This window comes from Emys orbicularis, chromosome 6, assembly GCF_028017835.1.
Source record: "Emys orbicularis isolate rEmyOrb1 chromosome 6, rEmyOrb1.hap1, whole genome shotgun sequence".
Classification (NCBI taxonomy): domain Eukaryota; kingdom Metazoa; phylum Chordata; order Testudines; family Emydidae; genus Emys; species Emys orbicularis.
This window is the reverse complement of record NC_088688.1, coordinates 92,091,211-92,110,557: the sequence shown is the minus strand read 5'-3', so window position 1 is coordinate 92,110,557 and position 19,347 is coordinate 92,091,211. Positions and strand designations below refer to the sequence as shown.

General features: G+C 42.0%; 1 protein-coding gene across 1 annotated transcript; it reads left to right on the top strand.

Moving 5' to 3' along the window:
- The first annotated feature begins 681 nt into the window (after positions 1–681).
- Positions 682–13,866, top strand: LOC135880576 (programmed cell death 1 ligand 2-like). The gene is made up of 6 exons (XM_065406917.1): positions 682–736; positions 5,720–6,082; positions 7,088–7,366; positions 8,311–8,448; positions 9,361–9,402; positions 13,787–13,866. Exons 1-6 carry the CDS (start codon positions 682–684, stop codon positions 13,864–13,866), a joined length of 957 nt encoding a protein of 318 aa, XP_065262989.1.
- The last annotated feature ends 5,481 nt before the right edge of the window (positions 13,867–19,347 follow it).

The window sequence follows — 19,347 nt, the reverse complement described above, 5'->3', positions numbered from 1 at the left end:
GTCCCTGGCCTTTGCATGGGTGAGTGGGAGAAAGGATAGAAGGAGGCCTCCCTTTCCCTTTGTGTGTCCTACACTGAGACCTAAAACACGTACTGGCCATGAGCACAGAGGGCTCATGTGAAAACTCCACTAAAAGGGTGACTGGGGTGGAGAGGAGACAAAGTCAGGGCTGTTCTACTATCAAGCCACAGAGCATGCCAGTCTCCTTCAGCTATGGGAGTTTGGGAAGTATGTTTATACATGTACAAAGCTTTACTGACTATGAAAATTCATCTTCAGTTGCTTATAATATTCATGGGTACAGTTTCAAAGCGAAGTTATTGTAGTTACTGTAAGAAATAATCCTGGAAAGTATCTGGTGTCGATAAGTCCCCTTTGGACTCTTGAAATCATAAAGGCTCAGAAGCGGATCTCTAAAAGTGATTTCCCTGTTTTCAGTGTCAGAATTTAGTGTACCATATTATACAGCATGTGCCTGTGTGTCATTATAACACGGAAAGTCACTTGATTCAGTCAGCATGTAAGGTCCTATTTATATTTTCTGACTTTTAAGAACCTGGAAAGTGGGTTAACTTTTAATGATAACTTTATGGTAAAGGAGTTTGCTACATCTCAATATGATAAGGCAGTTGGGAAAATTTAAGTTGCTAATATTGTTGTGTTTTAGACTCCTCTGAGAAAATGTTCAGAATCCTGTCAATCCTGATATTGGAAGTGCAGCTCTACTTGATACGAGGTGAGAGATCTTCTCTTTTAACTTTCATCAATATAACTGGCATAAGAATATAGCTACAGCCTTTATACGTGCATTTCAAAGTCTTCACCAAGATTTGCAAAAGTGACTAGTGATTTTTGGGAGCTCTGTTTTGAGCGTCCAACTGGAGGAGGCTTGTCGGGCAAGGGCGTAGCCACTGGTGGGCCTGGGTGGGCCACAGCCCACCCACTTAGCACCCAGGCCCACAACCATAGCCCTAGCTCTGCTCCAGCCCCAGCGCTTGCCCGGTTCCGCCTGCCTGCCCAGCGTTCCAGCCAGGGAGTCAGGTCGAGGGCTCACCCTGCTCCGCCCACCCAGCACTCCAGCCGGGGAGCGGAGTTGGGGCGCGGGGGCTTGCCTGCCTGCAAGCCTCTGTGCCCCAACCCCGCTCCCCGGGTGCACGACTGGGCCCCTGGGAGCCCCTGGCCAGTGTGTCCCTCGCCCCCCGCAAGGCCGGCTGGAGAGGGTAGGGGGAAAGCGGCCCTGATCCCTCCTGCCCCCCCCTCCCCTGCACCCTGTCATTGCCCACCCACCCAAAGTCAGGGCCCACCCAAGTATCCCATCCTGGCTACGCCATTGTTGTAGGGGCCAGATTTTCAAAGGCACTTCCAAAAATCAGGCTCCTTTAAGAAATCTCATATGGGGCATCCAAAAACTGAAACATCCACAATCACTAGTGACTTTTAAAAATCTTGGGTGTTTCCCTCCAAGTGGCACCCATCAATTTTTCCATAAATGGCCATTTTCTTAACAGAGACATTTTCCTTCATCCATATCCACTGATCCATTTGTTTTTTCCTCTCTATCTAATCTATTTATCTAATCTATCTACTTCATGGGACACCTCCATCACCATGGCAGCTGAGCACCTAAATCATCCAATCCTCATCACCCGAAAATTATCAGGCTTCTAGCTACACCATAACTCACTCTTGCACATTCAGTGAAACTAAATGACTTTAATTGGATAAGAGAGAAATAAACAAAATAAAAACAAAGGCCTCAAATGAGTCCAATCCTATTATTAAACTGTTAGTAATGATTAAATATTTGATTTGTGGTAACATCAAAGGCCCCACTCAGGATCGAGGTCCCATGTACCAGATGTTATACAAATACATAAGAAGACACAGTTAGGGACTAGAGACAAGTCAAGGAATAGGCTAGCTGTCCATATTAGGAATGGGCTAGGGAAAATAAATCTTTGGACCCAGATCTATGTTGTCCTAATATCCCTTTATGCCTCTACCCACTGAGGAATATCTCCAATATAGAGGCTATTTGGATGGTAAAGCCAGCTATAGTCCCTGGCTTAGGGGCTTCTATCTAAAACACTTATATGGCCCCCATCAATGTAGTATCTGAGTGCATTTCAATCTTTAATGTATTTATCCTCACAATACTCCTGTGAGGTAGGGAGGCACTATTACCCCCATTTTACAGGTAGCGAACTGAGGCACAGAGAGACTACGCAACTTGCTCAAGGTCACACAGGAAGTTGGTGCTAGAGAGGGAAACTGAACCCACATCGCTTAAGTGTCAGGCTGGCATCTGAACTACTGGACCATCCTTTCTCTCTAGGCATAGCTATGGGTGTGAGTGTGGACGAAGCACGGTAGAACCCTGTGTACTCTTGGTTGCTGCAGCGGTTCCCAAAGTGTGGGTCATGGCTTTAAGTGGGGTCGCTCCATCAGCAGATGGGGCCGCGGCAATCCTGAGTGTGTGGAGGATGCCATTTTACTGCTCTAATGGCTGCCACTGACAGTTCAGGGTGATTTCATCATTTCATACAATTTAAGGCCAGAAGGGATAATCAGAGCATATAGTCTGACCTCCTGTATATCACAGACCATTAAATTTCACCCAGATGCCCCTATATTAAGTCCAAGGACTTTCAGGAGACCAAAGACTTTCAGTCCTCAGGAGACTAAACTATGGGCCACAGGCAGCCAGGGCCGGCTCCAGGCACCAGTGGAGGAAGCACATGCCTGGGGCGGCACATGCTAAGGGACGGCATTCCGTCCATTCTTGGGGCGGCACAGTCCGGGTGGCTTTTTTTTTTTTTTTTTTGCTTGGAGTGGCAAAAATGGTAGAGCCAGCCCTGCAGGCAGCAAACCAGAGTGACCAAGTTGCTACCAGTGCTTGAGGTTCCTGCAATGGCAAGAAACTGAATAGGTGTGAGATGTCCAGATACCACACCACATGCTATAGAGGAAGGTGAAAAAAACCCAGGTCCCAGCCAACCTGACCTGAGGGAAATTCCTTCCCAACCCCAAACCTAGTGATCAGTTGCATAGGCGCCAACTCCATGGAGCACCCACAGGGAAAAATTAGTGGGTGCTTTGCATCCACCAGCAGCCAAGCTCCCCTCCCCACCCCCCAAGCCCCACCTCACCTCCGCCTCCTCCCCTGAGCGTGCGGCATCCCTGTTCCTCCGCCTACCTCCCAGCGCTTGCCGCCGCCAAACAGCTGTTTGGCAGCTTAGCAAGCTCCGGGAGAGAGGGGGGAGGAGTGGGAACGTGGCACTTTCAGGGGAGGAGGCGGGGAAGAAACAGGGTGGGGATTTGGGGAAGGAGTCGGACTAGGGGCAGGGAGGGGGTGCAGTTGGGGCGGGGACTTTGGGGAAGGTGTTGGAATGGGGGCAGGGCAGGTGCGGGAGGGGGCAGGGCAGGGGTGGAGTCCGTGTGGAGCCGGGGGCAGAAGGGGGGGGTCGAGCACCCACCAGCGCGAGCAGAAGTTGGTGCGTATTATCAGTTGGACCCAGAGCATGTGAGCAAGACCCATCAGCCAGGCATCTAGAAAGAGGATTCTCTGTATCCCTGACAACACTGGTGGTCCTCATCTGATGTCCCATCTTCACTGTAGCCAATCTCTGATGCTTCAGAGGAAGGTGGAAAGAGAAAACAAACACAAGCCCAGAATACATCTACCGAATTGTACATCAGGAAAAAAAAATTCCTTCCCTGCTCCTGCAGGCGACCTGCTGAACCCTCTGAAGCATGAGATTTGATTATAGTCGTTATCTTAATGCACACCTGCAAGTGTTATGAACATGTGGAGGTAACGCTGTTCTCCCCATCGCAGATGAAGGAAAGTGATGAATGGGGGATACATAGATTCACAGGTTCCCAGGCCAGAAGGGACCACTATGATGATCGAGCCTGACCTCCCACACACAAAGGCCATAGAATTTCTCCCAGAAGCTGGATTAAAGCATATCTTTTAACCAGATGTCTGATCTCATCTTACAGACTCCCAGACTCCTCAGGAAAGCTGTTCCAAAATTTGTTTACCCTCTCAGCTAGGAAATTGTGTCTTATTTCAAGGCTGAATTTGTCTTATGTCAACTTCCAGTCATTGGATCTTGTTATGCCTTTTTCAGCCATGTTGAAAAGCCACCAACTACCAGGATCAATAGAGGATCAAGCAGTGTGGAACTCTGCTCCACCACTTCTCCTTCCTTCCTCCCCCACATCCGTTCCTCAGAATGACCCACCACACACATAGCTGGGGATAGATAACCACTGTAGGAGGTAGTGGAGTTGCCTCTATCTGCTCTGCAGATAGAGAGTTCCATTATGCAAAAGGAATTCTTCACTGGCTATCTCTAGACATTATAAGGCCATTTTGTACCACAGAAGCAGTTCAAAGTGGTCTTAGCAAACTGGAGAATACAGTCCAAAATATCAATTAAATACTGCTAAGAATAAAACCTTCACTTTACCTTTTTCTAGCCATCCAAATACAAATGGAATTTACAGCACAAAGATATTCTTTCGCTCTTATTTATTATTTCACTTTCACCACAAGGTGCAGTTGAAACCATACTTTCTGTGTAAATATGAGATCATAAATGATATAGATAAAAAGGAATAGCTTGAAACTCTTTTATATCATTCTTCCATGATGACAATTACTAACAAGTGAAGCAACGATCACACTGCTAAAAATAAAATGAAGTTTTTCCTACTGATATTTCATTAATTAATTACACAAAGTTGAGGATGCATGAGTAGCTATCTGAATTTCTCTTGATTATCCTTATCAATGATTGCTAGCACTACTTCATTAAATCTGCCACTGTATTGTACAGGTGATGTTACAAATAAAATAAAAATAATATACATTGAATTTTACAGTGGAAATAACATTATGCATCAAATAAAGTTTTAAGGTGTAAATAGTGTACAGCAATAAATATTTCAGGCTCATGTGACTGAATGTCTCAAATGTCATGAAATTTACTCTTGGCAGCTAACTAAAGGAATTGTTTTGCCATCCTTTCTCACATGAGCTTGTACCTTGCTCTGCAAGAAGTCCCACTGACAAGATTCATGGGAACTATTCATGGAGTAAGGTGTTACTCCACGTGAGTAAGTGTGGCAGAATCAGAACTGCAGTGATGATTGAAGGCTGCATTGTGTGATGCCTCTGGTCTATAAATTCCTCCAGGAATGTGTACTTACAATGGACAAAATTTTGCTGTCCTTTGCATATGTGTGTATCCAGACTAAAGCTATTGATTTCAAAGGAGTCGCACTGGATTCACACTGGTGTAAAGGACAAAACAAATTGGCTTAGCATGTCCACAAAGGATTGTTCCTTTTAGAGAAACTTCAGGGTACACAAGGTACCGTAATAATTTTAGACAAGTTTCCCTTGTGTAAATATCCATCCAAAGACAATCATGGGTTATTTCTGAGATGCAGAGAACCTCAGCTTGTATCTTCTTCTGTCTTTGTATTTTGGATTTTGAAATCAGTATGGAATCAAGTGGATTTGCTATTTACTCACAGTTATCAAGGGGAAAAAATTAGAACAATAACAAAGAAAAGGCTGCAAAGTTATAGTCTAACCAATAATTGTGAATGTTTGAATTTTTGACACATTTTGACCCAATGACCCAATTAAAGGAAAAGTCTTAACATTTGCTCAGTGGGTATCATATGGTTTTGTCTATCTTAGCTTTTTTCATAGTTGAAGTTCCTCAGCAACGGTACATTGCAGAATATGGGAGCAACGTGACCATGGAATGCAGGTTTCCAGTGGATGGCCAGTTAAATCTTAAAGACTTAAGTGTCAGTTGGGAGCAAAAAGGGTTAAAAGAGCAAAAATCAAAAGAGGTTTACACTCTTCAAAAGGGGGAAGAAGACCTCAGATCCCAGCACAGAGACTATAGAGGAAGAGCAACATTGTTACATGACAAATTGAATTTGGGATATTCAGTGCTTCAAATCACCAGCGTAAAGCTCATGGATGCAGGATCTTACCGCTGTCTCATTGACTATAGAGGAGCTGATTACAAGTACATTACTTTGGAAGTAAAAGGTTAGTGGCTATATAAGACATGAATAATATATTAACTCAGATTTAATATTCCGCTTCCCAAGATCAGCACTAACACTTTCTGGCTCTTCTACAAAGACATTGGGCTCACTCCTCAGGTATACCTAAGCAATATTTGGGATAGTTCGTAGAGGGGGAGTAAAGGTGGCTTTATATCACCTTTCCTTTCTTCTGGATTCTGGAGCCTGTTTTGTCCCCAGCACAACTTGGAGCAGCTTTAGGGCTGCTCTAAATTGTACCATCTTGTAACAGACCAAGTGGGGATTGCCCAAGTGATTGTACCTGTCAGGCCAGGGACCTGTTATTTGTAAGAGCCTAACAATATTAAACATAATTTACACTGATGTAACTGAGGACAGAATTTGGCTCATGGCCTTTTTTGCTGCTCATAGCATGTCAATGAGATTCTGGGTTGAAACCTCTCCTGTGCAATCATTTAGAGGAAGGGTTTTTTGAAGGGCAAAGAATGGAGATGCCAGTTTTAAAGGATCAGCTGTGTTCCTTTGGCTTGTGTTTGCAAGCATCTAGTCATTTTCTTTGTTTCATTCCAAGACGATGATAATGCCACAGCTGTAAGCTGGTGTTACACAAACATTCCAAACACCTATTTTTCCCTCAGGTGGCCTGAATTGTTCTTTATTATATTACCACTGTTGTATTTATTACAGTAAAGCCTGCAGGCCCCATCAGTGAATGGAGCTCCATTGTGCTAGGCACTAGGTTTCTCTAGATCCATGAATTACAAACACGTGATCTAGTGTGGCTCTGCAAGAAGTAGACTGAAGAAAGAATAGACATGGTAGGCCTGAGGAGGACTGAGCAATGCATACTGTATTCTGCTGCAGAATGGCCATCGTTTCAAATTGTAGTACATCAGATATAGTTGTAGATAAGTAACAGTGAAAGAAAGAGGGAGAAAGAGGAAGGAATAGTGGAAAAAATTAATAAATATTTAAAAGCAATTTCACTAAACTTGTTCTTATGCAGCATCCTACACGAGAATAAATGTACAAATAATGAGTGAACCTGCAGAAGAGGAGTTGGTTTTAACTTGCCAGTCAGAAGGGTTTCCTCTAGCTGAAGTGTTCTGGCAAAATGAGAAGAATCTTCAAGTCAACGTATCTGTAAATACCACCTACACATTGACCACAGATGGACTATATAATGTAACCAGTATGCTGACATTCAAGCCAAATGCTAGTGAAAACTACAGCTGCACATTCTGGTCTAAAGAAAATGAAGAAACTTCTTACATTTTCACTTTAGGTTCGTATCTCCTTTTGAACTTTTACATAGGGGTTGCCACAATATGTGTGTGTGTTTGAGAGAGAGAGAGAGAGAGGGAGAGAGAGAGTTTGTAGAAGCTGATTATATGCTTTAATATAATACTATATATCCTAAAATCAATCTCTAAAATTCCTTCCTAGTAAGTAGTATAGTATTGATTTTTTTGGAGATAAAACAAATCAAATGTATTTGCTTTCGGAAACCTGGCATTTTACTTGTTTTTTCTGAACCCAGACTAGTTTTGCTGTTAATATACACAACCTTCCCCTGTCAACATATTTGCATTTCCTCCCCTAAATTCTAGAATAGCTGCCCTTGCTTAACTGTCAGTACAATGATACTCTCAGTGTATATTTCCAATCTCCATGGTCTTCCATTTTCTGGAATTCTATCCAACTAGTCTTCAATCAGTGCACAGATGATTTATAATAGTATTCACTGAGCCGTCATGAATACAATGGGCCTAATTCTCATTTGCAGTAAGAGCCCTTTACACCACTCTGGCAGCTTAAAGGAGTCTTAGGCCTTGGCTACACTCGCAGATTCACAGCGCTGCCGCGGCAGAGAGAGCTCTCGCAGCGCTGCAAGTACTCCACCTCTCCGAGGGGAATAGCTTGCAGCGCTGCGAGGGAGCGTGCAGCGCTGCAGGCGCTGATTACAGTGGTGCTTTACAGCGCTGCACTCGCTGCGCTCAGGGGGGGTGTTTTTTCACACCCCTGAGCGCAGCAAGTGCAGCGCTGTGAATTGCCAGTGTAGCCAAGGCCTTACTGTAAGTGTAAAAACTTATACCCACCCACTTTAAGGACTCTTTGCTCTGCCATGGTGGTGTAAAGAGGCCGTAGTGTAAATGAGAGTAAGGTCCAATAACTTTATAAACTATATTTCTTTTTTCCTTTTTTTTTTTTTTTTTTTTTTTTTTGTAGCTCGACAAACAACAGTTGTTGGAAAAAAATCTCTGAATTTATTTATCATCCCAACCTGTGTAATAGCGGTTGTTCTCATAGCTGCATTAACTATCTTTCTAAAGAGAAAATCACTCACAAAGCTCCATGCCAAAAAAGGTACATTTTGACTTTATTTAGTGGGTCCTATCTCCTAATTTGCTCTTCAGGCCTTTCAGAACAACTGGATGATTTCTACCCACACTCACTTGACATTTGATTCTTTTGTTTTCCAGAGGAACTCTGATCTAAAGATGACTGATTGTTTCATTGAGTTAGGCTTTACTTCCCTCACCATGCGACACAGGAATTTTATGTATGATTTTTGTTCAGATTAAATAGCCAGGGCCGGCTCCAGGGTTTTGGCCGCCCCAAGCAGCCAAAACAAAAACAAACAAAAAAAGCCGCGATCGCGATCTGCGGCGGCAATTCGGCGGGAGGTCCTTCGCTCCCAGGCGGAGTGAGGGACCGTCCGCCGAATTGCCACCGAATACCTGGACGTGCCGCCCCTCTCCGGAGCCGCCGCCCCAAGCACCTGCTTGAGAAGCTGGTGCCTGGAGCCGGCCCTGTAAATAGCTAACACGATGGTGTATGTGCCATACTCTTTACTGAACTATTATTTAGCTGGGTTTACTTGCTCTATTTATTTTGCTTTTTTGTCTTAATGTTTTACTATCTGAAAGAAAACAACAGTGGGAAAGTAATAATGGATAATGGCTTATTATGCAACTCTGGTCTTGGTAATAAATCACTTCTCCAGTAAACTATACATGAATTTTGATTACCTTAATACAGAACTTGAATGGAAACAGGATTATGGGCCTAATCCTGCAATTAAGGGCTGTAGGATTTGGCCATACAGTTGTTGGACAGAAGAACTGTGGAGAAATTTATTACAGTCTCATGCCAAATATAAGAACACAGATGTTTTGGATATTTAAAAATCTGTTGAATTACATTGTTATCTTTTTAAAGTAGAAACTTTTAAAATAAAATTCTCTAAATCAGATTTGTTCACACTTGCTTTAACAGACAAAAAAAGAAAATGTCCCCAGTTACAGAAAGAAAACAACAGTAAGTCATGGAATTTTAAACTTCCTGCTTATAACTTTTTCTTTTTAATAAGGGCATTGTCAGTATATAAAGAATCAGTCAAATGAGAACACTAAAGAACTACTACGTACTTTAGAGTCTAAATTTGACTTTCCTTAACATTGCTACAGCCTAGTAGGAATGTTCTCTCGATTCTACATGTAATCCTATGACTTTCCAGATAACACAGAAATTTGTAAATAATAAAGAACAGGTCACTTCCTCTCTCCAAGGTATTGCCTTGGCTGCTAGTCTGGTTCTGGGTCCATGTCAGGACATTGTGTTTCTCCTAGCCATAATCTGGTACAGTACCAGATGATAAAATAACTTTGTTTTGGTGAATGTAGAGTTTTCTGTAGTAGTAAGTACTGCATGTGACTTGCTTCTCCTTGGCCTTTGGCTCAAATCTAGTATAGTATCTGTTTTTATCAATATATCAATTAATATGTCCTTTGCTTGGGGACTATATCCTGTCCTTATTGAGGATGGACTTGATAATCAAATGGGTCTTTTCCATCTTTAACTCTTATTAATGTATGACTTTCCTTGTCAAACAGAAATTTGCACAAAGCAAAGAATAGGTAATTTCCAAATGTATCTGAACTTCCACAAACTGTATTACAACAGAACTTTCATTTTGTAAAAACAAGACAAATCAAGCAATAAACAAGATGACAGCATAGATCTGACAACCCCCACCTAAGAATTTTCTGTATTTGGTTCTATTTCGTACTGTTATCATCTGGGTTAAACCTGGTTATGGGTTGAGATTAAACCTTTCTAAAACTAATGCGTGAATATACCCTTCATTTAAGATACATGGAAGGGAGCAATCAGGGGCCTCACCTAAAACAAGGCCTAATAGAGTCTGCCCAGAAATTAGCACTATGTGGGCGGAAGGTTCCATTGAGTATTGTTCTGACCAGTCGTGTGTGTGAGAGAGTCCATGGGAGTGTCTGTCTGTCGGTATGGAAAATGCTACGGGGGGTGGGACAGATAAGAAAACGAGAGAAGGATTCAGAGGCAGCAAGAAAGCCAACCAGGAATCTGTAAGCATGATGTGTGACCCTAGAAAAAGCTAGAGAGAGAGGTTTTGGGTCTGGTGCTGGCTAAAGAAGCTTGAGACTGTAAGCAAAGAAGCTCTCCTGTTGTTTTGGTTCTTTCTGCATTCAGAGAAGCAGGACTTTTTGCATTTCTTGTAAATAAACAAAATTGAATGAAAGAAAATAATAGACTCCACCATAAATTTCTACTTCCAACTGGAGATCCCCAGAGACCAGAATTTTGACTAGCCATTCAGGTCAAAAAAGGATAATATTTATATACTTCAACCTGAGATACTGTAGATAAAAATCTATATAAAGCTGTTTATTAATAATATGCTGAAGACAGACCCAGGACAAAATCAGTTTGGAGAACTGCCAGAGACTAGACTCCATAGGACACAGTTGAAATAATGGGCCAGATTCTGGCCCCTGATAAGCCTGCTTTGCACCACAAAATGCCCTTAAAGCCAGTCTTCTTGGCCAAAGGGAAATTCTCCTGGCATAGGGAGCAGATTCTATTCCACCAATCTTCTCCCTAAACCAAGCACAGGGTATGTGCCAGGGTTGTTGGCAGGGCTTTGGAGCTGTGCTCCGGCTCCGCTCCAGCTCCAGGCAAAACCCTGCAGCTCCACTGCTCCGGAGCTGCTCCGCGCTCCAGCTCCAGGCTCCGCTCCAAAGCCCTGGTTGTTGGCAGTAGGAGGGATTGTGGCCACAGTGTTCCTTTGTTCTGGCAATCCCTAGTTGCCAGAATGGCCCCTTGGGAGTCATTGAAGCGGAACATAATTTAGAGCAGTCCCAAAACTGTTTTAAGTTACTCCACAGGCCAAAGCCCACAAGACCACCAAAGCCCCAGGGATCAATGAAATATGCGGAGCAAAGCTCTGGCGCAGGTGAGGTATTGTATCAGTATTGGGAATGGTCTCTGGAGAAACTACAAATTGCAGTTTACAAGACAGCTAGTGTTACTTCTTTTCAAAGGATGGGATTAAACTGAAATACATTCTCTCTTCTAACTAATAAAAACCAAGTTAGAAGGTGGCCTGGTGACAAGATAACTTTGAGCTTTCAGGGGAGAAGTGTAGATTAGGAATTGGATTGATGGAGATTGGGTTTTTCATGGAAATGACTCACTGAGTCTTGAATGATATGTGCTGCAGGATACCTCTGGCTTTCCAGTCCGCTAAAGTTAATATGCATTACGTCCAAAAACAGACACTTTCATGCTGTCCCAATTAAACATTTTAAAAATAAACATTAATAATCAAAAGCCAAATTCTTTACTCTCACAAACTGATGTAAAACTTTAGTGGAGTTACCACTGGCACACATGAGAGCAAAATTTGATCCCAACTAAACTAAAACCATCAAGCAAGATAAACTCTGGAGCAGAGCTTCAATGCATGTCCAAACCTAACACTAATGCATATTGTTTGAGTACATAGCGTGGCTTCTCATGGATTTGATTACTTACAGCAGTAGAATTCTTTTCACCATAAGGCCTAGCCCCGGCTTATACATCAAGTCGTATGTTAGAGATTATAATGAAACACGTTAAAATGAAGAATTTGAAAGGGAAGATAACAGATCATTGGGATACTCATTGCCTTTTTTGGGTTTTGTTTTACTTCCTCTTTCTAATGACTGAAAATGTCTGTGCAGTATACAGGAAATCATATGACAGCCAATTATATTTCTCAGCACCATGCACTTTTAAGAAACACTGGAAATAACCTTTATTCTATGCTGTGTGTATATGTGAAGTCTGAAAGCCACAGATGTTTACTGTAATGCTTTGGAAATGACCTACAGTCCCTCAGTTTGAGGAACAAGAATTTTTTGTATAAGAAATTCTGAACAGTACAACTTAAGCTATGTCAGTAATGCAGATTTAGAACATTGACCTAATTATTTAGGCCCCACTAGTGTGTATACTTTTGCACATGATATTCACATGAGTAATCCCATTGGACTTCATTTTAATAGGTTGTAGATTTGTTGTTATTCAGCTCATATATATGATGGTCAGCGGGAGTTTTGTCTGAACAAGAAATTCAGGATGCAGCTCTTAGATATTAGATTTGGAAACAGAGCTCAATCATTATGAATAATCTAGATGACCTTTGACTCTTTTTCTCTCAACAAATTACTGTATTTATTGTTCTTGGTCCATAGCTTGTTCACAAGCAATTTATTGTCAGTGTTCTAGATTCAAATTCTGAAGTGTTTTGATTGGTCACAAGGGTCTATTTCTGTTCCTTGATTGGATGTGCATTCAAAATCTATATTTTGCTAATATTCTGCAAAATATTCACTAAAATCCATTGCTTTGGGCTGCAGTTCAGCAAAGCACTTATTCATGTGCTTAACTGTAAGCCTAAGAGTAGATCCTTTGAAGTCAATGGTACTATTAAAGTTAAGCATATGCTCACACGTTTTGCTGAATTGGGGTCTTTGTCAAACATTCCTGCTGGTATACCTGTTGCTACACAATTCGCAGATAGAGAACACAAAAGGAGTGTGAACATAATGAAAGCAGATTCAACTAATTTTTTTTTTTTTAAATCACAGAAAATGTTGTAATTATTTGCCCATCTCTATATGTAAAAGAACTAACAGATAATTTTGCAAATCTTCCACTGTTGGTCATAATCAATTATTAAAAATATATTACACTATTTTCTAACAACATAAAGTCTGAAATAAAGATTGCAGATTACCCATTTCACATATTGTTCCCAATATAGGCTTCAGTATCTGCAGTTCAATTAAATCACTGTTACTTGTGCTGCATCATTGGTATGAATAGCACTGCACAGACATTAGTGGCTTTCTTATGCAAGCCATGTAGGAAGGATGAGGGATTCTGTCATTACAATTACTCTGACAATGGTCATGATAGATATCAGACAAGTCGTCTCAGTCTTGTCAGCACACTTCTCCTCATCCCTGATGTACATGTGCAAACACACACATCTCTGGCAATAAGTAACTTTAAAGTATATAGTCCCAGATAGTGGGACTGCTTATGAAAGTAAATGCTCACCAGTTGAGTAAGTTGTTCATAATCTGACCCATAATTATGAATAGTAATATTCAAGGCCTGATTCTCATTAATACTACGGCCTCTTTATGCCACTCTGTCAGTATAAAGCAATCTTAAAATGGGTTTAACTGTAATTTATGCCCACTTTAAGTCCCTTTTGCACCGCCAATATGATGTAAAGGAGCCTGAGTGTAAATGAGAATTAGGCTCTCAATATTTAGTGCTTTTAAACAAAAGTGTTTTTTAAATTAAATTTTCCTGTTCTGTTTTTTTAAAGGACACTTGAACCCTGAAACCCAGGACTTAATCATGACGAATGTCACAGATTCAAGAGACTGCACAGATGTATGTCCATGAAAACTCTTCATCTGCCATGCCTGCAGTATGCACTTTTCAGATCCCTTTTTGAAGACTGCATAGGGAAATCACAGCACTTTAGGTCTGGAACAAACAAAGCAAATTTTTGGTTTTGTCTGTACTATACCACTTAAAGGCTCCATGTGCCTTTTGCCATGTTATACCTTAGAGTTACAGAGAACGATACTGTTATTAAATGTGGTTAACAACTATTAAGGGATTATTGGAGTGTATACCATACATTGTATGTTTGGGCATATTGTTCACCTGAGAACACTGTGTGCACCAAATATTTTGTGTTCAAGAATCCCCTTACTAGCTGATTTAATTTCAGGAATAGAGTCATGATACAAAGCTTCGGTCACGTCTCATGGGACTCTGAGTAGAGGCTGTATGTGCCGATGCCTGGACAATAATCTTTTGTATTCAGAAATTTCTACATATCTATTTTTCATGGCCCAAACTTTACAACCCATAAACTGGAAATTACCTAGAGCACCAACAGCAAGGAGATAGACTGAAGAAGTTTCATTTTACAACGCTAACAAGAGTCTGAAGTACACATCAAGCAACAGACCAAAACTACCCCTGGATCAACATTATGTCATACAACCAACAGTTTAATGTACGGTTTGTTACATTGATTTCTTTATAGTTATTTCTTATTTGTAGAAGGCATGTAATATTAATGCTGTTTTACTTTTTTTAGGGGCGACAACTAAAAATCTAGACTACAGTGCTGTATCTACTAAATGTTTTGTTCTAGCACTAGTTTACTTAATGGGGAATTGCAAAGCAAAACTGAACATTGAATTAAGTACAGATTTCTGTGCTGAATGTGTTTACTAGCCAGGGTGGAGTTTTAACCCTCCTCAGGAACAGAAAGTTAATCCTCTCCATGCCAATCACTGGATGGAGTTTCTACATCCCATCAAAGGAATGCCTGAGTCACCTATGAATAACTGAGTATAGGGGACCGCCATGTTTTTATAGTCCCTCCTGGAGTACCATTTTGGAAAGAAGCTATGTCTCCACATTGTGAGCCAAAACCTGACAGAACTTGGTGTAATTTATCCACAGAGCAGTGGCTTTTGTGGGCTTTGTCTTCTGGAAAAGGAGCCACTGCTTAGAAGTACCTTGTAGGGTTAAAGAAACAGAGATACACACAAACCAGTGAAACCAACTTCTGTCATATCTCCACTTCCCACAAAATACTCGGGTTTGGAGTTTCCCAAATATTTTGGCCCAGCTATATACAGGGCCGGCTCTAGGATTTTTGCCGCCCAAAGCAAAAACAATTTTGGCCGCCCCCCCCCCCCCGTTTTTTAATTACCCCACCCCCGTCCCCGCCTCAACTCCGCCCCTTCCCCAAATCCCCAGCCCTGCCTCCTCCCCCCAGGCTCTCAAGCCTAGGAGGGAGGGAGGGGGAGAAGCGGCGCCCGCGCCGCGGCCACTCGGAGTCTCCCCCTCCCTCCCAGGCTTGAGAGCCTGGGAGGGAGGGCGAGTAGCGGCGTGCAAATCAGCTGTTTCGCGTGCCGTGGCGAGCTAGGGCGGCCGGGGCACATTTTTAGGGGCGGCATTCTGGCGCCGGCCATGCCGCCCCTAAAAATGTGCCGCCCCAAGCACCAGCTTGTTTTGCTGGTGCCTAGAGCCGGCCTTGGCTATATAAAAATTGTCACAACAACGAAGTCAACATCTTCCTCTTCCTCTACTAGGTCTGGATTTGGATACTTGGAATCTGGTTTCCAGTTACCCGCATCTTGTGCAGTTATTTACACCAGGGCAAAGTGGGTGTACAACACTACTTAATCAGAATGATAGCATTTACACCCACTTTGCACTCATTTTGCCCTGGTTTAAATGACTACACAAGGTGCAGAGCAATAGAAAATTAGGTCCCTGATGTGTGGCAGGAGCTGACTTACAGATTCAGCAGTAGTATTGATTTTATGAATAATCACTGGTTGATGGGGAAAGAACAAACTTAAGAGTCATCTTTGGTTTCCATGTATTGCTCTTTTAAATGTCCAGGTGCCTGTTGTTTGCTGGAAGCATCTGCCATTTTCTGTTCAGTTCAGATGTAGCCTGCTGCAGAGGAGAGATACACTGACCCAGATCACATTGGCCCAGATTTTCTGCTGACTTTAGCAAATCAGTTGGGATGTCAGAGAGTCAGTTATGGCTAGAGCCCTGTGTAGATACAAAATTTGTATCCACATCTGATCCGAGATGCGCAAAAATGGTGCAGAGATATAAAGTGAATCTCCGCAGATTTGCGGGGCTCTAGTTATGACTCCCTGCCAGGCCTCATGTGCAGAGTAGAGAACGCTGGGGACTACTCTAACTTGCATCAGCTAGCAATGGTCCATAAGGGGCCATCCACCAGTGGAGGATAGCCAAAGTATATCATGCTTCAGCCATTCCTTCTCTGTGCTTTGTCACATCTGCTGTGCTAGGGGCTGTAGAGAGAGAGAGAGGCATGGGAGTTGGCCGCATACTCACTGGGGACTCCCCTCATGTCAGGGGTATACTAAACTGGAAGTTATGGGCTGTCTCCATTCTTTTTGCGCTACCAGACCAGTGCAGAGAATCTGGTCCATTGTGCTCTCACATGGAGACTTTATTTTTGTTCCTTCTTATTCTTTTGTTTTCCATAATCATAAAATAAAAGGTTACAAAGTAGCAGCCATGTTAGTCTGTATCCGCAAAAAGTATTTATACATACAGAGAACATGAAAAGGTGGAAGTACGGATACCAATTGTAAGAGGTCAATCAACTGAGATGAGCTATCAGTAGCAGCAGAAGAAAAAACTTTGAAGTGATAATCGAGATGACCCATAGAAGGTGTGAGGAGAACTTAACATGGGGGAAAAAAAATTCAATTAGTGTAATGACCCAACCATTCTCAGTCTCTGTTTAGGCCTAAGTTAACTGTGTCTAATTTGCATATTAATTCGAGTTCAGCAGTCTCTCTTTGGAGTCTGTTTTTGAAGTTTCTTTGTTGCAAAACTGACACCTTCAAGTCTGTCTCTGTTCTCTGTATGTATAAATATCTTCTGTCTGTGTGTTCCACTCTATGCATCTGAAGAAGTGAGCTGTAGCCCACAAAAGCTTATGCTGAAATAAATTTGTTAGTCTCTAAGGTGCCACAAGTACTCCTGTTCTTTTCATAAAATAAAAGTAATTCAAGCTGGAAGCACATGTTTGCTCTTTGTGTCTGGAAAAACACGATACATGTGCATTGATGTTCCCTCCTTATTCAAATAAACAGACTGCCTGACATTATTATCTTACACTGAAGATTCAATTTTGACTTGTCGTGTGTGGGTTCAATAGTGGGGAAGCTGGTCCTGTCGAGAAGCATACATTGTACATTTCACCATCAGGTGTAAAAAGCACTATACAGCACACTCCCACAATGCTCCCCCTAATGCTCTGTGAAGCATGCTGCCTCCATCTGACCTTCAGAGGCAGAATGCCTCAGAGCACCTCAGCTTGGAAACTACAGCTCTGTACCTTCAAATGCCAGAGATGAGCAAGACCATTTTTTTTTTAAATGGAGATATCCTATCTCCTAGAACTGGAAGGGACCCCAAAAGGTCATCGAGTCCAGCCCCCTGCCTTCACTAGCAGGACCAAGTACTGATTTTGCCCCAGAACCCTAAGTGGGCCCCTCAAGGATTTAACTCACAACCCTGGGTTTAGCAGGCCAATGCTCAAACCACTGAGCTATCCCTCCTCCCCCCCATAATTTGCCTTAGTATTTTGCTGTCAGAATCATAAATGTATCCTGGTCTGCATTTTTGCACCTTAACCTACCTGGAATAGATCCTGTCTGTGCCACAGTGAAGAGAAGGGAAACCAAAACAGCTCTCAAATTTCAGCAAATGAAAGTTAGCATGTCAGCTCCTTGGCCAATCTGTATTTGCCTATGCACTCATGCATGAGTTGGCTTTTTTTTCTGTAATCCCCTGAGTATATGATATGTGTGTGATATGATGAGTCTTTATACTTTCTGCTTCATCTACTGCTTCTCACAAGCTGTTATCTTGGAGCAGCTAAGGCCAGAATATTCTGGTTTAGAATGGTGAGAGATCAAAGATTTTATGAGCAGTTTCCAAAGTACAGTGGATTAAAAACTGCTCTTATGCTAGAAATCAAACACTGTAAAGTTTTAAAATGGCATGCAAAGGGAAGTCTGTATGTACAGACTTTCAGACTATCAGCCCAGGTTGGCATTACAGGCTGGCACATTGGATACCTCCCACTGTAAGCTCCCTGTGACCACTGTGAGGATGTACTATATCACTATGCGCTAGCGCACCATATTAGGTTTGGGGATTTAATTGGAGCTGGTGAAAATATTTTAGTGAAAATCCAGGCAACATTTTTCACCAGTTCATTTACTGTGATTTTGCACTCCCCAAAATGCAGATTATTCTTGAAATTTTGAAATTCATGAAGTGTTTGTATATATAATCTTTTACTCCTCCTATCTGGTTGGGGGCGCTCTTGTGTTCCTGCTGCTTGTCAGTAGGCAACGAAGTCTGATATTTGCAGTTGAACTGTGGGTCAGGTGGTTGCTTTCTCTGTTCAGTCTTCCATTTGTGTTGCTTTCAGGTTTCTGCTGTAGACTTAAAGGCCTAGCTGCAGTTTCAGCTTTTCTGCCACAGCGGCATTTTGACTTTACTGAAACTTTATTTAGGAACAAAGGAGAGAAAAAACAAACAAACTGTAGCTGGTCAAATAAAAAAAAAAGGTGTTGGCTCAGCATATTAGCATACCAGCTCAATCTAATTCTTTCCCATACTAGAGTGAATCTAGAATAATCCTATTAGTGGAGTTACTCTGGATTTACATTGGTATAACTGAAAGCAACTGTCAGCTGCCAGAAGGTTAATGTCTTTGGAGAAAACCATCATCCCCAGTGAAGACAATCTGTTATAATGGTGAGTGAGAAGAAGATGAAGAAAGGCTGTTCAAAACAACAGTGTGTGTGAAAACTTCTACTGCGTCTGGACTGAAGGTAGGAGAGAGATTTCAGATGTTCACTTTGATGTATGGAGCCTCCACAGTAAAGGAAAACAAAATATATCTAAAATCTGCTAACTGGGAGGCCTAAATACCTAGTGTGGATTTTTTTTTCCTCCCTGAGAGACACCCTAACAGCTAAATCTCTGTAGATCAGCTGATAACTTTGAATTTGGAATGGCTTGAACTTTATTTTATATAGACACAAACATTAAATTTTTGCAAACATGCAAAGTTAGTGAAACTACTTAAACCAGTGAATTCTTGCACTGCAAAGGAGGACACTCTATGGGCCATATCCTGATCTCATCTAAGTCAACAGTAAAAATCCTATTGACTTCAAAGGGGATGGGATCTGGCCTAGAAGCTTGAAACTTACCTTTCTGGAAAACTAGCCCCACAGCTTCTCTTCCCTTCCTGGAGATGGCCTGGGTGTGAACATTTGGAGA

Bases quoted from the DNA above. Each gene is read 5' to 3' on its own strand.
- LOC135880576 (XM_065406917.1), top strand. From the start codon at position 682: ATGTTCAGAATCCTGTCAATCCTGATATTGGAAGTGCAGCTCTACTTG. The intron at 737-5,719 runs GTGAGAGATCTT...TGTCTATCTTAG, and splicing joins GCAGCTCTACTTGATACGAG to CTTTTTTCATAGTTGAAGTT. The intron at 8,449-9,360 runs GTACATTTTGAC...TTGCTTTAACAG, and splicing joins AAAGCTCCATGCCAAAAAAG to ACAAAAAAAGAAAATGTCCC.